The sequence below is a fragment of the Pocillopora damicornis genome, chromosome 3 (genome assembly GCF_964200805.1).
Source record: "Pocillopora damicornis chromosome 3, jaPocDami1.2, whole genome shotgun sequence".
Lineage (NCBI taxonomy): Eukaryota > Metazoa > Cnidaria > Anthozoa > Scleractinia > Pocilloporidae > Pocillopora > Pocillopora damicornis.
Genome location: NC_142672.1, coordinates 23,186,531 through 23,208,077, shown reverse-complemented (window position 1 = coordinate 23,208,077; position 21,547 = coordinate 23,186,531). Strand labels below are relative to the sequence as shown.

The following is a 21,547-nucleotide window of genomic DNA, read 5'->3' as shown; positions in this document are numbered from 1 at the left end:
AGATACTTTGAAATTGTCACCAAGTATCTTTGAATAGGTGAAAGGGAAGAAAACAACTGAAGTATTTCAAAAGTCTTTTAAAGGTGTCCAATTGGTGGAAATCAGAGTATTACATTCAGTCTTATCTACATTGGCACCTGTGTAGTATGCAAACCCAGGTGGAAATCTTATTAAGATCTTGGAAGATCTTGTAAGATCTTGGAAGATCTTGTAAGAATCTTATAAGATGGCAATTAAGATGAAGATCGTACTAAGATCTTATTAAGAATTAATAATCTTAATAAGATCTTGCCAAATTTCTTGAACAAATCTTAACGAGGTTTGAGCATTGTAAGATCTTAAAAGATCTTATTAAGTTTATACAAGAATCTTGTAAGAATCTTGACAAAATTTAACAACACATGGGGATTAAGATCTTGGAAGGTTCTTAACAAGATCTTATTAAGTTTATTTAAGAATCTTGTAAGAATCCTCACAAAATTTTACAAGAAATGGGGGTTAAGATCTTGAAAGGTTCTCAACAAGATCTTATTAAGTTTATTTAAGAATCTTTTAAGAATCCTAAAAAAAATTTTACAACACATGGGCATTAAGATCTTGAAAGTTCTTAACAACATCATATAAAGTTCACTTAAGAATCTCAGTTGTAAGAATCCTAATCTTTAAGAAAAGGAAGATCTTACAAGCTTCTTGACAAGATCTTGGTAAGTTTGTTAAGAATCTTAATAATTAAGTAAGATTTGTAAATGTAACATCATAAAGATTCTAGACAGGATTTCATCTAAAGTTCATCTAAGAGTTTTGTAAGAATCAAAATTTTAAGATCAGTAGGAATTTAAATGTTCTTGACAAGATTTTATCAAGTTCATTCCAGTACATTCTTGAGTAACTTGAAATGCTTATCCTGTTCTGTTCATAAGAGAGCATGGGAATGCATAAGGCTTGAAACCTCTCACACATGATGTGAAAAATCCCATGTCCAAAAGGGGATCAAATAACGTCAAGTAAGCTTCCATGGTATGGTGTGCAAATTTCAGACCCGAGAACACAATACACATGCAGCTGCTTTCTAACGAGGTAATTGTTCCACTGGAATTATGGTATCAACAGATTAAATTTGGACAGACTTTTCAGGTTACATTTGATGATTGATTATGAAATATACTGAACAGCTAGTTTAAATAATCACTAATCATGTTCATAGGGAGTGTCTAGAAAGGGATTAAACCTTCCCATCTTTGCCTTGAACATTAAGACACCCATAGATAATGTCACCACATTCCACAAGCAAGAGACTTTCGCTGATATGGTTCAGAAAAAAAACATGGCAGTATGCAGACAGATGGCAGAATGAAAAGATGTATTTAAAAAAAATTTATAGCTAGCTACTTGTAAAAATATTTTTCAAGAAAGTTGCACGAAATTTGTACTTTCACCAAGGCATTCCACGCCACAGCGCATACGCAGAATTGCAAATTGTACACTTGATCGTTGTTGTTAACCGTTTTTGCATCATATCGTTTCGGACAAAGTTCGACAGAAATTCTACTTTGGTCGAGTGTTATCTGCCTGGTTGAGAAATTTAACTGTGCCTTACAGCCCTAAAGAAGAAGAATGATTTTGAGAATTAGGATTTTACCGACCAAATTCTTTACAATATAACTAACAAATAAACATCGAAAATTTGCAGACCGGTCAGATGGCAGAAATTAAAAGTATTTTTAAAAAGTTTATAGGTAGTTACTTACAAAATACTTGCGAGAGTTGCGTGACATTTTGTACTTTCACTAAGGCTCTCCCCAGTCTCCCGCTACGGCCGGCGCAAAATTACAAATTGTTCACTCGACCGTTGTTGTCAACCGTTCACGCGCCATTTCGTTTCGGCAAAGTTCTACAGAAATTTTACTTTGGTTGAGTGTTATCTACCTCGTTGCGAAATTTAATTGTGTCTAAAGCCCTGGCGAAGAATAATGATCTCGAGAATTAGGATTTTACAAGCCAAGTTCTTTGCAAAATCACTAATGTTCACAGGAAAATTTTCCAAAAAAACATTGATGATTTTGTGAATGGTAATTTCAGCAAATCCCATTTTGAAGCCATTAATGGAAAAACAGAACACTTCCCATGAATGGTTTTAATAGCTGAAACCATCAACGGTAAATAATCAAGAAACATAATGAGTTTCACCTAAAATACATTCATGTTTCTCCAACTTCATGGATGTTTTTTTTTAAAAGAACATTGATGGGTTTGAGATGGTAATTTGGATAAATCTCTCCAAAACCATTGATGGGAATTGAGGCACTTAACATTACTGGTTTTATTGTAATTAACATTACAGGTTTTAGTGTAAAAACCAACAGTGATTAACAATCAAGAAACATCGTGACTTTTTCATAGAATACATGATTCTTTCTTAAAAAACATTTAGTGGTATTTCTCAAAGTCCCATTCTGGAAAACCGTTGATGGAAAACAGCACAGTTAACATTAATGGATTTTATTGTCAAAAACCATCAATAGTTAATAGGTTGTAAACATAATACTGGTAAGTTTTACTGGTACTTTAAACACTTGTTTATTGATAGCCTCCATTCTAGGGTCCCTTTTCATTTTGCCCATATTACAAACCAACACATGAAAAATGTGAAAAAGGTCTTCTTTGGTAGTCTAAGGCTTATTTTACTACTGACTTGAATTTTAGTAATTTAAATGACCTTAGGTTCAGTGTACCACAACATACATATTCATACTACACTATGATTATTGGGGCTAATCAAAGTAAATGTTTATAAGAATAATTTACTTTTTCCTTTCAACACAAAAGAATGAGGCAGGATGAAAATTGAACTTTTAGCATGAAAAACACAATGCAAAAAATTCTAAAACTTTTCCAAAAATCAAACTCTACATACCAGTAATGTAAAATTTCAACTAATAATTGCTACATAAAATACAAAGATTAAAAACCATACTGTACTTATCAAGTAGCTCAAGCAGTAACATTTGCTCAACAAGTATAAAGGTATATAATAAATGATTTGCAAAACATGATCAGGAAAGAAGTCAGTAACCCTTGAGCTTTTGAAGAAAGAAGTCAGTAAACCTTGAGCTTTTGAACATTGTCTCTGTCGATATCTTGAAGGTTTGCACTGTCTACCTTAACAAAGTTCTCCTTCAGAAAGGTCTTGGCCAGTGCCATTGTCATGCTGTCTTTGGAAGCAAAATTGCAGGAAAGTCTGAATTTCTTTGCAGCAGAAACCAACTGTTGCTTTGCTACATCACTATATCTGATTGCAGAGAACACAACTGTGATGATCACCTTGGCACCTTGCAGTGACAAATCTGAAAGTAATGAAACATGGATTATCACCGGTCCCATCGAACTCTTTTTGATTGAAATTAATCAAATTTGAACTTAGCCTTATAAATATTAGATATACAGTGTACAGGTGGTACATACCCTCTTCAGTTTCAGAGAGAGAATCACAAGTACTATTATTTGAAGAACTCAGTATGTCTGTGTCACCTCCATCATCACCATGAACTGCAAGGTCACTGTCAGCTTCAGATGAACTGCCACTCACTTTAAGTTTTTTACGGGTACGTTTATCTGGCTGTAAAGAAACACATAAATACCATCTTAAACACCTGGATTATTGTTTTACAAGACACTCTGCTTATATTTCCAATAGAAATCCAACAAACTGAAACGTTAGATGGCTCTATTCTAGTTTATTCCTTATTACTGAGTTCATGAAGATGGAGCTACAAACCTGTGTGTAGTCATGTCCTTTGCGAATTTTACGTCTTCTTTCATTCAAAACATCTAATACATGCTGTTTGATGCCCTCCTTGTTAAACCCTGCTGGTTCAAAACTGCAGGTCTCTTCCAGTATAGACACCAAATTTTCAAGTTCTTGTGTAGCAGCAGGACCACTCCTAAAGATTGGAAGATCATTTCCAGGCCACTTCTCCAATGCTGCACTGGTAACAGCTTTTCTTCTGAAAATAAATCAGCAAAAATGGTACATAACAAACAAGTACAAAGAAAGTGCCAATCTAAGTGTATCCTGATGTGTCTATACAATAAGTTGCAGGAAAAAATAAATGCAGTTTTGAAAGTAAAAACTGAACTCTTAGTTCTTATCAGTAGTGTGCTTTTTGTGGTTTATCAGCAGCTATGCCTTTCACATTCACTTTGTCTTCAATGATTTCCACTCAGGTTAAAATTTAAATTCTGTTGGAGCATTACCTATTTCTTGTGGCTCGTATGTTAATTAATAAAGCATGTTAATTTTACTAGTTTTGTCTAAAGTCATAATACGAGTCTAGAAGCTTACTACGCATGCGTCTTAAAAATGGCGGCAAGGTTGGAGAAACTTGATTTGGAATTCAAGATGCAAAAAGTATGCCGAAGAAATCTTACGAACAGGCGAGAAATATATTACAATATATAGTTTACTTACTTTGCTTTATAAATTCTTTGATTTTCTTCTGTCAACGTTTTGATTTCTGTAATTGTGGGCTTTTTACGATACCTGCTCAACACCGGTACCAGAGGTAAAGTTAACCCTGATATCATTTCTTTCAGGTGCATCTGATCACCGACTGTAGTCAATCCGCATGCAGCATACTGCGTTGTGTTCCCTTCTCTCGCCAAAAGTTTGAGTGCATTGCCGTCAATTTTCTGTTCTGTATTGAAGGAAGAAAAACCGAAGAAACCGTTAATCATTGTTACAAAACGTAAAGGCAAAATGGGAACGAAAGAAACGAAGTGTCGTTCCAAATTTACACTCAGACATAGTAGCACGCAGGTAATTGGTGAAATGTAAGTCCGGATTGCATGTATACCAAATGAATCTCAGTAAACTTTCCTCAATTTTGGCACATTTAAAGATGATTTTAATCGCATCAAAAAGGAGCAACAAAACGTTTCCAAAGTCGGACTAAAGAACACTGACAGTTCACGATCGAACGAATTTACAATTTTAATATGGATTTGCTACATTATATGTACAACTTACCTTCGAACTTTTTAGCTACATCGTCGTTAAACTTCTCCCGAACTCGTTTGGAGACCTCATCCACCGTTTACTCTGTTAATTGCCTTGAAGCTTCCTCCATGTTATTAGGTTACGGCGATATTCTAATGCAAAAGCATCCGTAGGCGGCGGTTAAGTGAAAAGGCGCGAAGAGAAATACAATGGAAATAAGTAGAGCGCCCGAAAGGCATTGATGGTTACTGTGTCTAAATCTGGACTAACTCGTGACTTGCCCCAGTCCTTAATCTCTTGAAGTAGGAAGGTCAAAGCATGCCTTTACCAGTTTAGTAAGTATGGAATAGTGATGAAGTGTTTCATTACTTAGTTTTTGGATATTCTTATTGCTTTGTACCATGAAAAGAAGCTGGAGTCGAAGGGAAATCGTTAGATGTCAGTGCAGCGACCTTTCCTACGCTCACGTTCATTGCCCGTGTATTTACTGTAATGGGAAACCTGTTTCGTCTTCGGTGGAGTACAGACATTGGCACTGGCAAAATTCCTTAGAACTGGCCGAACCCGTTCTTAATCTAGATCGGTAAGCGTTTTTTTTTTAGTTTTTCCTCGGTAAAAGATCAACAAGTGGCTGCAGAGGCCTTTACTTGAGCTTCACTCTATGATGTGGGTGTTTCTAAACAGAGCAACGCAGTAACACAGAACAGAGTAACAAGAAAACGATTAACAGCACTATGTTCTTGTTAGTAAGTAAATCCGTGACCTCTCGGAAGCTTTCTGATCAATCCCACACGGAGAAACCGAAATCACCTTGGGATTTACTTTAGTTCTGTCAATCGATCATCACCTTAAACAAGCGAATTTTCGCCTTAAATCTTCTTAATTTAGTTTATACCAAGCATTGCTGAACTAAAAAAAGTTCAAGTTTAGGCGCAAACCCAACACTATTATGAATCGTTCCAATTGTAAACGATCTGCATGTGTATGATATGTAATTATTTCATTTGCATTGTTCATGAAAATCAATTCTAGGATGAAGAATGATTTTTGTATTTAATTGATTTAATTTGTAGTTCATCAGCTGAAGCTGACTTTGATAATGAAGATAATGGTAATAGTACTAGTGTTCACCAGGATTGGTTGCGGGACTCCAGCGGTGGAGATTGTGAATCATTATCACCAGACCAACAACCAGAACTAGAGGAAAATTCAGGAGAGCTAAGACTTAAGAAAGAAATTGTATGTGCCATATGCAGAGCACTTATGTTGGGAAGAACGGAAACTTGCAGCTGAACTTGCAAAAATGAAAGAGGTAGCTGATGAAGATCGCCCCACTGTTCGTGAAAGGTTAAGTAGAGAGTCAGGTTACACAGGACTTAGCATACTGCATCGACTCCACAAACTGTATGGATTTGATGTTATAAAGGACACAGTATTTGATGTCATGCACAATCTTCCTTTAAAAGTTGTGGGGAATTTACTTAAAGACATGATCGCTGAGGAAAAACTTGATGCTAGAGTGGCAGATGAAAGGCTAGCAAAGTTCCCATGGACTGCAGAGCTGAAAGATGGGAGGATTCCCCATGGATTATCATCATGTCTTGGCTACTGGAAAACTGAAGAGTTCCAGAAGTTTTCCTACCCTGCCTCAGAAGTGCTTTTGACTGGCTTGCTAGAACCATTGGACTACCATTTGTGGCAGCTCACAGTGAGAATGACAGAACTTATCTTCAACCATCGTAATATGTGGTCTCATGATGACCTACAATTGTTCGAGCACTTGGCAAAGCGTTTTATCATTCTTATTGAGGAGCAACGAGGACTGACTGCCTGTAAGATTACTGTCCACAATCTCCAGCATATTTCAGAGGATGCTTATCGATTTTCTCATCCTGACAACTATTGGTGTTATCCCTATGAACGAGCTGTAAGGCGATATGTGGGCATCTCAAGCAATTTCAAGAACACAGAATGTTCATTTGCCAAACGTGAATCCTTCAGAGAATTACTTAAAGTTGTGAGAGCTACTTTCCTACCTCAAAAAGAGCCCAGTTTCAAAGTGGATTTTCAAAAGATGTGTGCAAAATCTTTGAAAGCTGCTAAACACATTAAGAAACTGATTGCCACTAACCCAGAGTCTGCAAGTAGCTTTAAGGAGGGGGTTTTGGTTGGAGGAATGCTGTCCAGTGAAGTGCATTTATCTCAAGAGGATATTGACTTGATTATGTCTGATTCTTCCTTGCCTTCTGTTTTTCCAGACACGGCCTTTTCTTTCAAAAACTTGTGGAAACCAGATCAAACACCCCAAGGCATGCTTTACAGAAAAGGAGAACACGTGGTTTTGCTGGATAATGCCAATGAGCAGCATGTGTTTGCCAAGTAGAATACTTCTTGTGTCTTGAAGTTGATGGAAAGTTCTCAAAAACTGTTAAAGTCTTGAAGTACTCTATGGAACTGGATGAGGAGGGTAACCCTTTATCTGACCCTTACAGTGGAGGCTTGATAACTGATATTACCACTGGTGTCCAAGTTTTGATCGCTCCAGTTACAGCAATTTTGAGGAAGGCTATACTGTACAATTACAATGATCCTCTACATCCTGGTAGGAGAACAGTGCTAGATTTTCAAAGAGAAATCATGCCAATTACATGGGGTGACATCCAAGTGCCATTCCATCCACAAATAGATGATATGATTTTCATCAAAGGAGACAACCCTCACCCCTGGCTGGCCAAGGTGTTGACTATTCAAGAGAGGGCTAAGACAGCCAAAGTTGTTTACTATGTGGAGGATGTGCAAAGACCTGGTGGAACCCTGTATGTGCAATGCCAGGAAAGGAGACAGGCCCAAGATATTGTCTCATGGGACTCTATTTTGTGTCATGCAAATGGTGAATGGAGAGGAGATACCTGGATAATGTAATAATCACACATGAAGCTAAAAATCCAGACTTAGTTAAGAATAAGAAACTTCATTTTAATTTGAAAAGACTAAGTCCAGATCCATATAATTTCTGTGTTCTTTTCCATTTTGGAGAAAATTATTACATTCTGACACTCACATCTCCTAAGTTCACACGGAATGTTTTACCTTAAAAATGATATGATGTAGTCATATCTTTTACTGTACTTCTGTTCTTTCAGTGAAAAAATGTAACTGAAATATTTTTGTATCTTTAGAAACTTTGTCTTTCAATTCCTTGGAGACAGTGATTTTAGTTTCTCTTATTTCACAGCAATGGGGAGAACAATGATAATGGTGAACTATTTCATGGATGGACTATGTAGTATGTTATAGCAACTGAAAAGAGCATGAACAGGGATGTTTTTTTCCATCAAAACAATAGATTGTTTCTTTAATTTCTCAACAAGGTTTTGTATGGACTTGTTTCCCCATCAATGGAAAATACATAAACCATCCATGGTCTTTAAGTAAAAAAACATGCTGGACTATTGTTATAAAATGCTACCAAACCAAATGTGACCAATCCATTCTTGTTCCAAAAAACATGAATGGGATTTGGCTGCACAACTTCTGTATTTTCACATTAATGGTAATTTGATAAACATGATGTTTTCTCACCAGAATACAAAGCTGTTTCTTAATTTTACAAGAGTGTATTTGTGATTTGTTTTCCCGTTAATGGAAAATATACAAACATTTCACAAGTTTTTAAACAAAAACCATCCTTGTTTTTAATTGTAATGTGCCACCACACATCTCTTGTGGGGAAATTGATTAACACTGTTGGTTTATTTGTAATAAACATTAATATGGTTAAATTAACATTAATGGTTTTCTATAAAAACCACTGATGGGTTTTATTCAAAATGTAAAAAGCTAAATACCCATGCATGTGTTTTAGGAATTTTTTCCTGTGGTTACTGTCGCTTAAAATACAGAAAATGACGCAGTCGGTAAGTAACATGAGTTTACAGCACACCAGAGAAGATAAATCGCGTTTTGCTTTTCTTGTGAAAGAACACTACGATTACACATTCAAGGTTGCGATATCCTTGTTTTATTCTGTCACGTGAAGTGGCCTCAGGTGAATAGTTTACACATCTAAGCACATAGAAAGCACACGTATGATTGTGCACGACACTCGCTTCATAACTCAAGGAACACATTGGTCTTGGTAGTTTAAGTATCTTGAGAAGATTTCCAAAAAAGCAACTAGTGCACGACTGCAACTGAAGCAAATGAAGGCAAATCATCCCGAAGGTAAGTGCTACTGACTTTTATTCATTAAGTTCACGTTATCAACATTACACATCTGCTGGAAGGTGATGCGATAGACATAATTATTTCTCGCACTTTTTAGATTCTTTTAGCATGGACGAAAAAAGTGACGATAAGTTTATGTAATTGCAAGGCCACGGTATTTTTATATAAGGCAAATCATAAAATCTCGTCAGGGTTCGATTTCGTCAGGAAGCGTTTCTGTTTAGAATTGAGTGGAAACTGACACGAGATGTAACGCTATCATCATCAAAACCCCGTAACGGCGGCTGCTAACCTTACTGCACTTGTAGCAATTCTCTCAAGTCAGTTTTAAAAGAGAGATTGTTCCGGATTTAAGTGTTGTAGGCAGAATCATCGTAGCTTCCAGTCGTCTCGCATGGAAATGGTTCACAATAAACAATTAATTTGTCTTCGGCTTTACTAATAACCACTAGAAGTTAAGCTAAAAGGGTGCAATAACAACGCGAAATCGATTATGGAATTACTTTATTCCCAAATAATGAATTATAAATTGCCACGTTCTACTTAAAAGTTTCCACTGATGATGATGATGATGAAAGCCAAACTTGGTTCGATTATCACGACCATGTCCACAGTGATGGGAATCTTCCCAAAGCAAACAAAAATTACCAAAAAATGGGAAGTTCTTCTGATGATGTAAGAACTCTAAATATTCAATGTTGGTGCATGATAGTTCATTTCCCCCCCCCCCCCCTCCTTCAAGACTTCATTGACTTAGATGGCTTAAGGAAGAATTTTGGCACTGTTATCCTGTCAATTTTTACTCTAACACATTCTATACCTGTATTAATTCCATGCAACATTTTTTGTATTTTGTTTGGTTCTGTTTAGTTTTTATTTGTTTTGTTTTGTGAATGTGTGTGTATTTTTTTCTGGTTTTCATTTAATGCTGAGTCATGATTCCTTGCTTCCCTTTCTCACAATTTTCTTTGTTCTAAAGGTTAATGAAACTTAATTCAGTGGAGGGATTGCTCAACAAATGTAAACATTTTTTCAATTCATATTCACAGGAGAACTGGAGAAATAGGATCACCTGTAAAAATGATTTTATCCTGAATAAAGTAGACTTTGAGTCCCATCTTAATGCTACAAGCACAGAATGGGATAGAAGGGTGGCAACTCCTGATTGTAAAAAGGTAATTTTTCATTTATCAACTTTTTGTGGGAATTTGGAATAGCTGTTTCAGCAGTGCAAAGCGTAAACAAAGTTTGTTGGATTGGAGTTGGGCAGTGCAAATTGCCAAGATTCATAACTGGGAACCTGTGCATAAAAATTTTGCTCTTAAAGATGATAAGTTCTTGTTAAAGATAGTCACTACCTCCTTTCCTTTGCGTACAGATGAGGCATGATGGTGATCAAGGAGAACCATTGAGAAGCTCCTCCCCTCTACCTTACTAAGTACTCCTCACAATGAAACCAAGCTCCTATTACTCCTCTCTGGCAGGGATTTTAAAAAATACGCTCTCAAGGTTTTAGTATATTTTGTACCTGTATACAAATTACTATTTTCTTTTTTTCTTTTTTTCTTCCCACAGGAGCCATAAATCAGAAATTTGGTGATGCCCAAATGAATAAGAGGTGGTCTCAAATAAGGCTCTACTTGAATAAAAAAAATTGCTTGGATTCCAAGAGAAAAGTTCACAATGTAGAGGGCAATGTTGAATGAACTAAAGCTTGGTTGATATTTGTACAAAATTGAAATATTTGCAAATTTGCTTGTCAAGTAGCTGTCAAATTGACTAAAATGCCAACTGAGATGAGTGTTGTGAGCTTTAATTCTTTGAACACGTTTGCTGCAATACAAAATTTTGTTGTTTTTTTTTGTTTTCATGCTTAAATTATTCTAAAAGAAGAAAAACCATTGCAGTTTGAATCAAACGAAGAACAATTTAAAACTGGGACATGCCTTTAGTTATTATGGCTTATTTGTGTAAGGATAACTATGGTAGTTCAAATCAAACTGTCAAATGACTCCAACAATTAAAATAATTGTTTTTTTTTAATTTTTAAAACACACCAAAGGGAAGAACAAGAACTCTTCTTGTACAGTTGTCATTTAAATCGTGCATGTTTACCAGTTAACGTTTCTTATCAAGATATTTTTTAGTAATTAATTTCACAGTGTTGAGAATTTGCAATAAATTTTGCTTAATGTTGGATGAAGAAATTCTTTCTTAGTTGTGATCTCCATTCCTCAATCATCCAGTTACTGAATATTGCATAAACCATCAGTTACCTACTATGGTCTGAAAAAAATATGATACTTAAGAATTTTTACAGATTCTGCAAAAATTCTTGTAAGTTGTTTGAAAATCTCACAAGTTCTTGTAAGTTCTTTTAGAGATCATTAAGACATTGTTGAGAATCTTAACAAGTTCTTTTGAAAACTTGTGAAGGTACTTAATTAAGATTCTTGTCACAGGAATCCTACCAGATCTTGTAAGATTCTTGTAAGTTTCTTACTAAGATACTTATCAAGATTCTTAGTTAAGAATCTTATAGAATCTGGTAAGATCTTGTCACAAGATTCTTACAAGAATCTTGTAAGATCTTACAAGATCAGGTAAGATCTTGTCACAAGATTCTTACAAGAATCTTGTAAGATCTTACAAGATCAGGTAAGATCTTGTCACAAGATTCTTACAAGATCTTGTAAGATCTTACAAGATTCTTGTAAGAATCTTACAAGATTCTTGTAAGAATCTTACAAGATTCTTGTAAGATCTTACAAGATTCTTGTAAGAATCTTGTGACAAGATCTTACAAGATCTTGTAAGGTCTTACAAGATTCTTAATTAAGAATCTTAATAAGAATCTTAGTAAGAAACTTACAAGAATCTTAGTAAGATCTTAATAAGATTTCCACCTGGGAAGCAATGAACTGTAATCCACAGTTTTATATTTTGAAACTGAAGTGAATTAGAATACTTGGTAATCAAAATTTTTTAAAGAAATGTTCAAAAGCTTGAGAATTTGAGCTCTTGGGTAGATTCGCTGAAAACTTTATGATGCATAGTTGTAGTCTTCAGTCTCTCATGCGTGCACTGCCTTTCCTTGTTTTGGAAATAAATAATATTATGTTGCAATTTCTTTCTTTTAGTGAGTTACATATGAATCACCTGGAAATCATTGCTGCTAAGGTCTTCTATGAAATACCAGAGTTGCTGCATCTGTGAGTGTTCATTCTCTGGGACAGAAAATTTTGAAAGGAGGCTGAGACTACAAGCTTTCTTTTTCGTCTGGAAGACTCCCTTTTTTTAAAAAATTAATTTTGCCTTCACTACACAACCGAACACACTCAAAGGTTGAGGCATGGGCGCGTTGGTCAGCCAGGCCCAAGATAGATACGCTACCCAGTTCTCTGTTCCGTGTCGGCAAAATATTAATTTATGTCAATACCGATTATCACAAATTACATTTTTTAATAGCCTTCTGATTTTTCTCAATACTCCACTCCTTTGGCAAAGAACAATTATTTTTGCAACTTCACTGTTGTTTTTAGCAAGCCCATTTGTTGGTTTTCTTGTGCATCTATGACTTTTTTGCATTTAGCCGTGAAAACCTTTTTTTTTCTCTTGGGCACAATAATTCACTAGAGCGCACTCTTATGTGAGGTTTGTATCAGAACCTGATGTAAAAATATGGGAAATAAATCTTTGGGACCTACATTTTTAATCACCGTGGAGATCCTTACTGTGGATAGACCAGGTTTGGTTCTATTTCAACCAGTATGGACATCTCTGGTATATCCCTGAAATATTTGTGAGATCTGTTTGCAAGTTGCAAATTAGCTCGTGATAGGAAAACCCTTACAAGAGAAATAATGCTGTCTATGGTTTCTGTTGCATGTAATTCTTTGTAGTGATCTCAGGGGGAACAGACTGAAAACTATCACAGCTGAAGGCTACAGCAGTCCATTTGAGAGTCTTCCAAAACTGAAAGTGTTGTAAGTAAACTTAAACTGAAATTAAGATACAAAAGAAACAGTTACAGAAATGAAGCAGAAACTAATCACAAGTCGTAAATAGTTTGACTTAAATAGATCTGCCATCTGGATGACATATGTAGGACAGGAAAAATTGCACTCTGTCAAGGTTTGATAGAATCCACTGAGCAAGATAATTAAACAAGTGTTCTACTTCTGAAAAGAACTGACACATTGGTTTCATGACATCATTTTCAGAGAAAAAAGGCTTACTTTGTGGATGGTATTGTTTGAACGTGTCTGAAAATTACACATTTGCTAATTCGTACATTTAGTCTGTCAGCACTTCGAGAATAAGTCTAAATTTTCTTGTTTGCTAAACGCTCTAAGCACCATGAAGGAAACTCTTTCAATGTTCTCCAAGATATCATTAAAAACAACTTTCAGTTCACAACTGGTTTCTGTATATGTGTATCATTTTATTTCAGAATTCTGATGCAGCAAAATCCTAACCAAACTGAGCATGTTATGTTCAATGCCTTCAAGGACCTCCCCGCTCTCGAAGATTTGTAAGGGAAAAATAATAACTTAAATACCACTTCACACTTGCAATAAGATTACAAATTGTACATTTAGATGGTAGATACTGAAACTGTTCACTACATAGCACCTGCTGGACAAACTTTAGAGTGTTTTGCACAATAATGACGAACAAAATGTGTATAAATTTTTTAACCAGAAAATACAACGTTTACTATGTACAAAGAAAAAACTATGTTATTCAAAGTAGTATAAATGAACCTGATTCGATATTTTTCTATTTGTGTCAACTTTTTATTTTGAAATTACACTGAGTGAGCGAAAAAAAAATGCAAAAACCAATATACCCTCTTCCTGTGAAAAACTCACATCCCACTGAGTGGAACTAAGGAAGTAACATTTTGACCAATATCCTCTCATTATTTGAATATTTCAGATGGTTGAACGACAACCTCTTGAGCAACTTTCCCCATCCAGCTTTGTCGCAGACGTCACAACCATTACCATCCCTTATTTATTTGTAAGTATGTTTTTTCAATTCCCATCTATGTTTATTTTCTGTATTTACCAAGCTTAAATAGGGCTTTTACATGAAAACGTTTTTCCATGTATGGCTTTGTGCATCTTCATATGGCCCATAGAGACTGTTGTCGTGTGAATTGCAGTCAAAAAACCTTTGGGTATAGCTGACCTGAGATAGCTTGATTTATGTGCAGGATATAACCGTAAATTGCACAGTCATGGCTTATAGGGAGAACTCCATTGTGGAGGAGATTCCTTTAATATTGTCGGTTAGGAGTTTTCCTCATCCTTATGGATATCTACATCCATCCTTACTTTAAAATCAAGTCCATATCTGAACTAGCTTCGTTTTTTTAAATTTCATTTCAACACAATGACCCCATCTGAACTTGAGCTGTAACTTTGGCCAGGATTTTGTGTTTATTCAAACGTGTCCAAGGTTGTCTTTGTCCACTCGTTCATTCCTGTGTAAATTCATGATCTTGGTGTACTTTGTTTCTATAACAATGTCAACTTTCAAGTCCACATCATGTTCATGCCCATGTCCTTAACAATCTCCATTCTTGTTCCAAACAGATATTTATGGCCACATTCAAATTACTTTTTAAGTTTTGAGCTGACATTGGTATTTTATTCGTTATAAGGCATCTGGAAAATAACAACATCAACTCATTGTCAAGTTTTGCCAGTACAGATTTTTCACCTTTTCTTCAAGACTTCCATGCGTAAGTATTGTAGTTAAAAATTTAACATGGCTTATGTACAAATAGATAACATACATCTCTCCAGTGATAAATCACAGATGGCGTCAAAATTTGATAAGAAAAGAAAATTAGCACACAAAACATAGCCTTGTCTGTCACAGATGTTCTTACCACATTTTGAAGTCTTCTGTGATCGATTACAATACAAATCCTCGGCAACATAAAAACGATTTGTTTTATCTGATGAAAAATTATAACGCTGCTCATGGTGACGTCATTTATTCATCTGCCTCCAATAGCTCATAAGTTGGTAAGAGCCAATTAAAATGCGTTCCCAAAGTAGCTTATCATAAATCATTTCTTCTCCCATAAGGATGCATAGCCTCATTGCTCTGCGGTTTTACTTGATGGCCGAACAAATTAAACAAATAAATAGGCCCAGAATATTTTGGGTATAATTTAGTGTTCCTTTTTTCATGAAATGATATTGTTAGTAGCGGATGTTTATTCCTATGTTAAAACTTACAATTTGTTAAAAAATATCCCTCGGTGTGTTCTATATTCGTGACCATTAGCTGAAATTGTTAAATAGCAAGGGCTAACAAGCTTTTACCCCACTCTTGATAAAGACATATCACCTCATATGTTGACACTTTTCTTGTAGGAGTCAGAAGAGTGTCCACAAGGCATTTGAAAGACTTTCGACTCTACGGAGATTGTAAGATTTCCAAGTGTATATTTTGATGAAGCTTTATTGATAATAATATGATATAATCTAGGTAGAATTCAATTTTTACACAACGCTTCATATATGCTTGAAGCCCTGCAAAACATGCATTTTGTTCTCTCCCCAGAGCTGGGAAGTTTGATAGCTTAAACATACACATTTTCCGACAGTACAGATTATTATGTTCTTTTGTTCACAACCTGTTGGCCGAGCCATTTTAATTTTTAACAAAAATTTGATGAATAAAATAGAGGCGATTGCTTGTGAATTGAAAATCCAATTCTATTTTGAAGCCCTTTACCATTTTTTTTCGGAGGGCGTGATGAGGTTCTCGAATGAGGCAGTTTGGGTGTGTTACTGTACATTTTGCATCTGAAATCTTAATTTGAAACTCAATTAAACTTTTAACTCTTTTTGAAATTTTAGATATGTTCACGGGAATCAAATATCCAGCATTGAAGAGGAAGATCTTTGGTACCTCAGTAATGTTCAGCAGCTGTAAGTAGATGAACTCTTGTTGGGAATTGTATAAATTTGCTGTGCAGTTTGATATTCTATAGAAAAACATTTAGTTTCTTTGTACAGAGACGAAATCTATTTTGGTTAATTTTTTATGTCTGTTTGCAGCTACCTGTCAGGAAATCGGCTTTCTAATTCTACAGTACATGCTGAAGCATTCAGGAATCTAACCAGTTTAACAAGACTGTAAGAAACCATTCAGTTGTTGTAAATCATGGTGTTTTGTGGGTGTTTTGCAACTTCATTCTACCGCATGTGAGATTTTACTCCTGATTCAGGATATTGATAGTAGTTACAACCAAAGAAATGATTTGAAACTGAAAATGGGACAAATTTGCAGTCAAGGTTGCCTTTGAAATCAATTTCAGCATTTAGGATGAATAACTTACGGCGTGATGAAGCAAAGACGTGTTCATTCCTAACTTCCAAGAAATTCTCTTTAGATTCTGATATGAATGTTCCCAGATTAGGAACTTTTCTGGAATAAAAAAAAAATGTTAACTGATGATTAAAACATTTGAGTTTTGAAGGCGAAAGCTGTTTTGAGGACGTAAAAATATGGCAAAATGGAATTCATTTCTTTAATTGGTTAAAAGATTATAATCATTGTGGTGGAAAACGGAAATGGCCATCTCAAAGCTCATATTTCCTGTCATCATTCCAGGGATTTAGACAGCAACAAGTTCCATTATGTTCCAACTGCTGTTCAAGGGAAGAGTCATCTTCCAGTCATCATTGAATTGTACGTAGCCTAATTGATTGAACGAGTAATTTTCAATTTAGTTTCGAAAGCAACTCGCAAGTGCATTGGTTTTGTCTTTCCACATATATAGGTAGTCTAGAAGAGCCGTGTGATTCTCCCAGCCAAATAGATCTGTAACTAGAAGCAATCAATCACTTTTTTTATTAAATGTGCATAGTAGCTCTCAAGGGCCCTTGTTACCTCAAACGCTCTAATTGGCTGCTGTGATGACTTTTGCTTTGGAAACACCCCACTGCAAAATGCTGGAAGGCATTTGTGACTTTTACCTGTATCAATCAAGATTTAGTTTTCATTATTTTTTCCTTTAAGTTTCAATCATAACGGGCCCTTGGTAAAAAGAGTCAGTGTTTAAAAGAAAAAGCGAGCACAAAAGCGAAAATAATAGCTGGTAAAAACATAATAAGAAAGGAATAAAAAAAAAGGCAAATACAAATGAAAAAAAGACATCAACAATTTAAAAAAAAATGTATTCTCTTCTGCAGTTGTCCACATGCGAAGATCATTTCTTTGTTTATGTCATACAGTGCGTCATTCTTTTCTCCCACATGACAAGTGTGACATACAGTCACACTATTATGTTACAAGAAACCCATTCATGGTAATCTTGCATATTGGTTTTTAAAACTTACATAGCTGAAGCTTTTTTAGTCCAGGTGATAAACTACTTATTCATCTATTTTTACTCCGTTAGAAGTTTGTACTTCAACTCTCTGACGTACATCCTGAAAGGAACTTTCACAGATCTTGATACGTTGCGTTCCCTGTAAGTCTAACATATTTACTAATCCCTGATACACTCCTTAAATATATTGTGAAAGGAATAGGGACCATTCCTTTTGTTGCAGTAACTTAATATACTCACAAGAGATTTATCTCATTTATTTCCCGTGCTACATGTACACGAATAATAATAATTATAATAATAATAATAATAATAATAATAATAATAATAATAATAATAGTAATAGTAATATTAACAGTTGAGATATAATAACAGTGTAACAGGACAAAATCATGTTCATCCTCTGTAGTTATGGTCCTTAAGCTCAACTGGGTGAGCGGCAGGTAACATTTAATCAATCGAATGAAATCTCATAAAAAACAAGTCAAATTTGATAAAAATCGCTCCCCAATTTTCCTCATGTGACCGAAAGTAATCCACCTTTGTTTCTTCAGATGTGCTGTATGCCTTATTTGAGTTAACTGGAAAGACTGTCAATGAATCTTTTAAGTTGTTCGACTCGCCTGTGTAAAACGCTTCCCTGATTTACTCAAGTAGTTATTTCACAAATGAACCACAAGAAGCACCCCCAAAATGCGTTGATCTTTATCAGACCTGATCAAAATGTGATTTTTAATCTGAACCAAAGATAAGAAAACCAAATCAACCAAATCGGCAGCAACGAAAAAGAATCGAACCTTCCTTCCTTCTGAAAGAACAAAATAAGTTAGAAGAAAAAAAATCAAATGAAAATCACTTAACAGAGCCAAACGAAACGTGTACCCCAGTAAAGTGTAAACGGTTAATGTTGTTGTTTGGTCTCTCTGGCAGTTATCTTAATAGGAATGACATTGTTGCTGTGGAGAATGGTGCCTTTCCTTCTGGTGTAACAACGATGTAAGTATGTATTATACGTGAGTATGAACCGATTTTTTAATTCATGAAATTTGACTTGGTGACGTCTGTACGTTTTGCGAATCTAAATGGCAGCCATTTCAGAAATGTGTCTCATTTTGCACAAAGAAGCAGTTAAAGGATCGTAAAGTCGATAAGCCAGCCACATTTTTTTTATTTTCGATACTCTTATGACAATGGCTGATGCTTTTGAGCAACCAGGGCGTAAATAAATTTCATATTTATTGACAATTGATCTCAAACAATAGGGGCTCGATTGTTGCTTAACGTTTCACTAACTAGATAGTGGCACATGTGCTTTTTACCCTTGGGTAGTGCACAGTATGTGCCTGGAACTATCACGTTTCTCATAACCTCGTCACGAAAGCTTCAGCAGGCAGATACAATTCCTGGAAAAAATGTGATGAAGATGTTATTCTTTCAGTGTACTTTTCTTTGCTTAGTATCGCTACTGTTCATATTTCATGGCGCCCTCATTGTTTGGCTGTCATATTTTTATTCCTACAGTGACATGAGGGACAACAAATTCAACTTCAAACACGAGAACCAGTTTTCCAATCTATCACTTACTTCTCTGTAAGTAAACACAGTTTCAAGTCCTATACAATGTAGTTAGATTCCTTTGTTCGTTCTTTCGTTCGTTCCATAAATACTTCTTCACTTAATTATTGTTGATCAATAGTCATTATCAAGAGCTCCCACGTAATTATCAGGGTTTACCAGGTCCTCATTCTACATTTTTCCAAAGTGCTGTACATTACTAACAATTCCTGTTGTACGTCTATGATCATGTGGGTCCGTAGGACTAAGTTTTAAGCCAAATTTTTTAGGTCTGTATGGTTTATGTAGATAGACAGGGATGTATGTAGCTCGCAATCACTGATGTGCTTTGATTATATGGATCTGCAAAACTGTTTTATGCTAAATTTTTTAGGTCTGTATGATTTATGTAGATAGACAGGGATGTATGTGGCTCGCTATCACTGATGTGCTTTGATTATGTCGGTCTGTAAAACTGTTTTATGCCCAATTTTTTAGGTCTGTATGGTTTATGTAGGTAGACAGGGATGTATGTGGCTCGCTATCACTGATGTGCTTTAATAACTTTATTGGTATGTTTTTCTTACTAAGCGAATGTATCAGTTGTACACCATTGTTTATTATTGTTAATTCTGATAATTGTTTTTGTATTCAAAAGGACTCTGTCGAATAACCTCATCACCTTCATACCAAATACTGCTTTCCATGGACTGACAGCGTTAACAACCTTGTAAGCTTGACATCAAATTGGTTGCGCTTGGATTCTCTTTCGTGCACAAGTTTTTCTTTTCACTGATTCACAGTGCAACTTCAAGACAGCTAATTTTCTGTATATGTTCTGTAGGGACTTGCGAAACAACCAGATTGGCAGGATTCTGAAAGTCATGTTAAAGGATTTAACTGCATTGACTAGCCTGTAAGTAAATTGAATTAAAACGGAGTGTATGATTGTCTTGATAGCGGTTGCTATTGTTGTTATCTACTCGAGTGGTAATTACTACTATTATTGCCATTGCTATTTCGATCGGCAAACTGTGGGTCGTTAGCAACAGTAATGTCGTACTTCTTAACCCTTCAATTGATATTTTATGGTTGATGGAAGTTTTGCGCTCTTATAAGTCCGGCCTTACCAGTTCGCCCGCGTTACGAAGAGTTCGATCATGGACTATAACAAGTACGCAATCGCTTACTTGTTATAGAGTTTATCGTTTCTAAAGCAATCACTACAAATCACATGGACGAAGGGCAAACGCCCGAAACGTCAACTATAGAAATTCTTATTCGTGGGCAAATTACATTTATTTATCAACTCATTGAAAAAGAAAAATTTATTAACAGTTTGTAGTTATTTGATTATCTTTGCAGATTGACCCCTCGCTCCATTTCTTAGAGACAATTGTTAGGGTCTTTGGTTCTTTTGAATAAATTTTTGCTTTTTGTACTTTCAGAGATCTGTCATACAATGATATTGCCTTTATTGAGGACGGAACTCTAACCGTGATGCCTTCATTCAACTTTTTGTAAGCAGCGCACTCTTTTTTTTTTTCTGCTCTAATATTAATCGGTGATTGGCTGGTTTGCTCGATATACACTATGTTATCCAAGATTTAGTAACGACACATGGTTATTACCAATCGCGATATTTTCGTACTGTATCTGCACAAAATGTTACCGAAATGAACCAAAAATGTGCATCATCTCAAGTTGAATGCCTAGTTACTTCGAAAGTCAAATAATTGAATTAAAACAAAGAAACAACTGACCTCAGCAAAAGAGCACGCTAGAGACAGAGGAATCACTTGCAAACAGTCCAGCAACAGTCATTGGTTTACTTTCAGTACATTGTTTATCCGTGAAAGCCCTATATAAAGTGCTTAACTTGCTCTTTGGTTTTCAGATACCTTCAAAGTAATCAGTTAACCACACTTCCTGTTGGTGGAGATTTTCACGGTAAAGAGATGAACAGAATGTAAGTCACAGAAAGTGTACTGCTTGTAAGGAGTATCTAGTATTATTTTCCTGACTTATTTCGAACACCTGTTTAATGTTCTTCAATGGAACTCTCAAGATCATTTTTCTCTTGTCTGGGGTATACCCATTCTTTGTTTTTCTTGTGTTCTCTACATTTTTTGTCTTGAAAAGATTATAACAAGAGAAGGCAACGATTACTAAATGTGTGTCTGATCGTCAGGATGAGAGAAGTCCTGAAAAGGTATATTATTGGTGACAGCGTTCGATTTTTTTTGTTTCCTGCGCGGAGTCAATCATTGGAGACAAGTGACCCTGGACAGCTGTCAATGCCACCGTCATCAATTCATTTCGAGACTTCTTCCACCTGAACGGCGAGAATTCTCAATCAGCTGTTAATTCTGAGCTCAAATCATTAACTGCATGGCAACAAAAACTTA

General features: G+C 35.5%; 3 protein-coding genes and 1 long non-coding RNA gene across 4 annotated transcripts in view; 3 read left to right on the top strand and 1 right to left on the bottom strand.

Annotated features, from left to right (window-relative positions):
- LOC113675423 (uncharacterized) overlaps nucleotides 1-21,547 on the top strand; it is a 61,175-nt gene that overhangs the window by 7,240 nt on the left and 32,388 nt on the right. The window contains exons 10-25 of the mRNA XM_089200599.1: nucleotides 12,364-12,435; nucleotides 13,126-13,209; nucleotides 13,677-13,757; nucleotides 14,165-14,248; nucleotides 14,895-14,975; nucleotides 15,619-15,672; nucleotides 16,108-16,179; nucleotides 16,309-16,386; nucleotides 16,865-16,942; nucleotides 17,655-17,726; nucleotides 18,516-18,581; nucleotides 19,107-19,175; nucleotides 19,798-19,869; nucleotides 19,984-20,055; nucleotides 20,588-20,659; nucleotides 21,037-21,108. Coding sequence (XP_089056725.1) covers nucleotides 12,364-12,435; nucleotides 13,126-13,209; nucleotides 13,677-13,757; nucleotides 14,165-14,248; nucleotides 14,895-14,975; nucleotides 15,619-15,672; nucleotides 16,108-16,179; nucleotides 16,309-16,386; nucleotides 16,865-16,942; nucleotides 17,655-17,726; nucleotides 18,516-18,581; nucleotides 19,107-19,175; nucleotides 19,798-19,869; nucleotides 19,984-20,055; nucleotides 20,588-20,659; nucleotides 21,037-21,108 — 1,179 coding nt within the window. The remainder of the gene's footprint in view (nucleotides 1-12,363; nucleotides 12,436-13,125; nucleotides 13,210-13,676; nucleotides 13,758-14,164; nucleotides 14,249-14,894; nucleotides 14,976-15,618; nucleotides 15,673-16,107; nucleotides 16,180-16,308; nucleotides 16,387-16,864; nucleotides 16,943-17,654; nucleotides 17,727-18,515; nucleotides 18,582-19,106; nucleotides 19,176-19,797; nucleotides 19,870-19,983; nucleotides 20,056-20,587; nucleotides 20,660-21,036; nucleotides 21,109-21,547) is intronic.
- LOC149048892 (uncharacterized) lies at nucleotides 2,472-4,734 on the bottom strand. Its single transcript, XM_089200600.1, has 4 exons — nucleotides 4,469-4,734; nucleotides 3,776-4,004; nucleotides 3,463-3,616; nucleotides 2,472-3,344 (listed from the first exon to the last, which is right to left on the bottom strand). The coding sequence occupies exons 1-4, from the start codon at nucleotides 4,732-4,734 to the stop codon at nucleotides 3,097-3,099; spliced, it is 897 nt and encodes a 298-aa protein (XP_089056726.1). The 3' UTR covers nucleotides 2,472-3,096.
- LOC149048891 (uncharacterized) lies at nucleotides 4,715-7,420 on the top strand. Its single transcript, XM_089200598.1, has 4 exons — nucleotides 4,715-4,830; nucleotides 5,406-5,579; nucleotides 6,070-6,235; nucleotides 7,255-7,420. The coding sequence occupies exons 1-4, from the start codon at nucleotides 4,757-4,759 to the stop codon at nucleotides 7,396-7,398; spliced, it is 558 nt and encodes a 185-aa protein (XP_089056724.1). The 5' UTR covers nucleotides 4,715-4,756; the 3' UTR covers nucleotides 7,399-7,420.
- LOC149048890 (uncharacterized) lies at nucleotides 9,036-11,427 on the top strand. The gene is made up of 3 exons (XR_016185034.1): nucleotides 9,036-9,220; nucleotides 10,273-10,398; nucleotides 10,799-11,427. It is a non-coding gene; the product is annotated as an uncharacterized LOC149048890 (long non-coding RNA).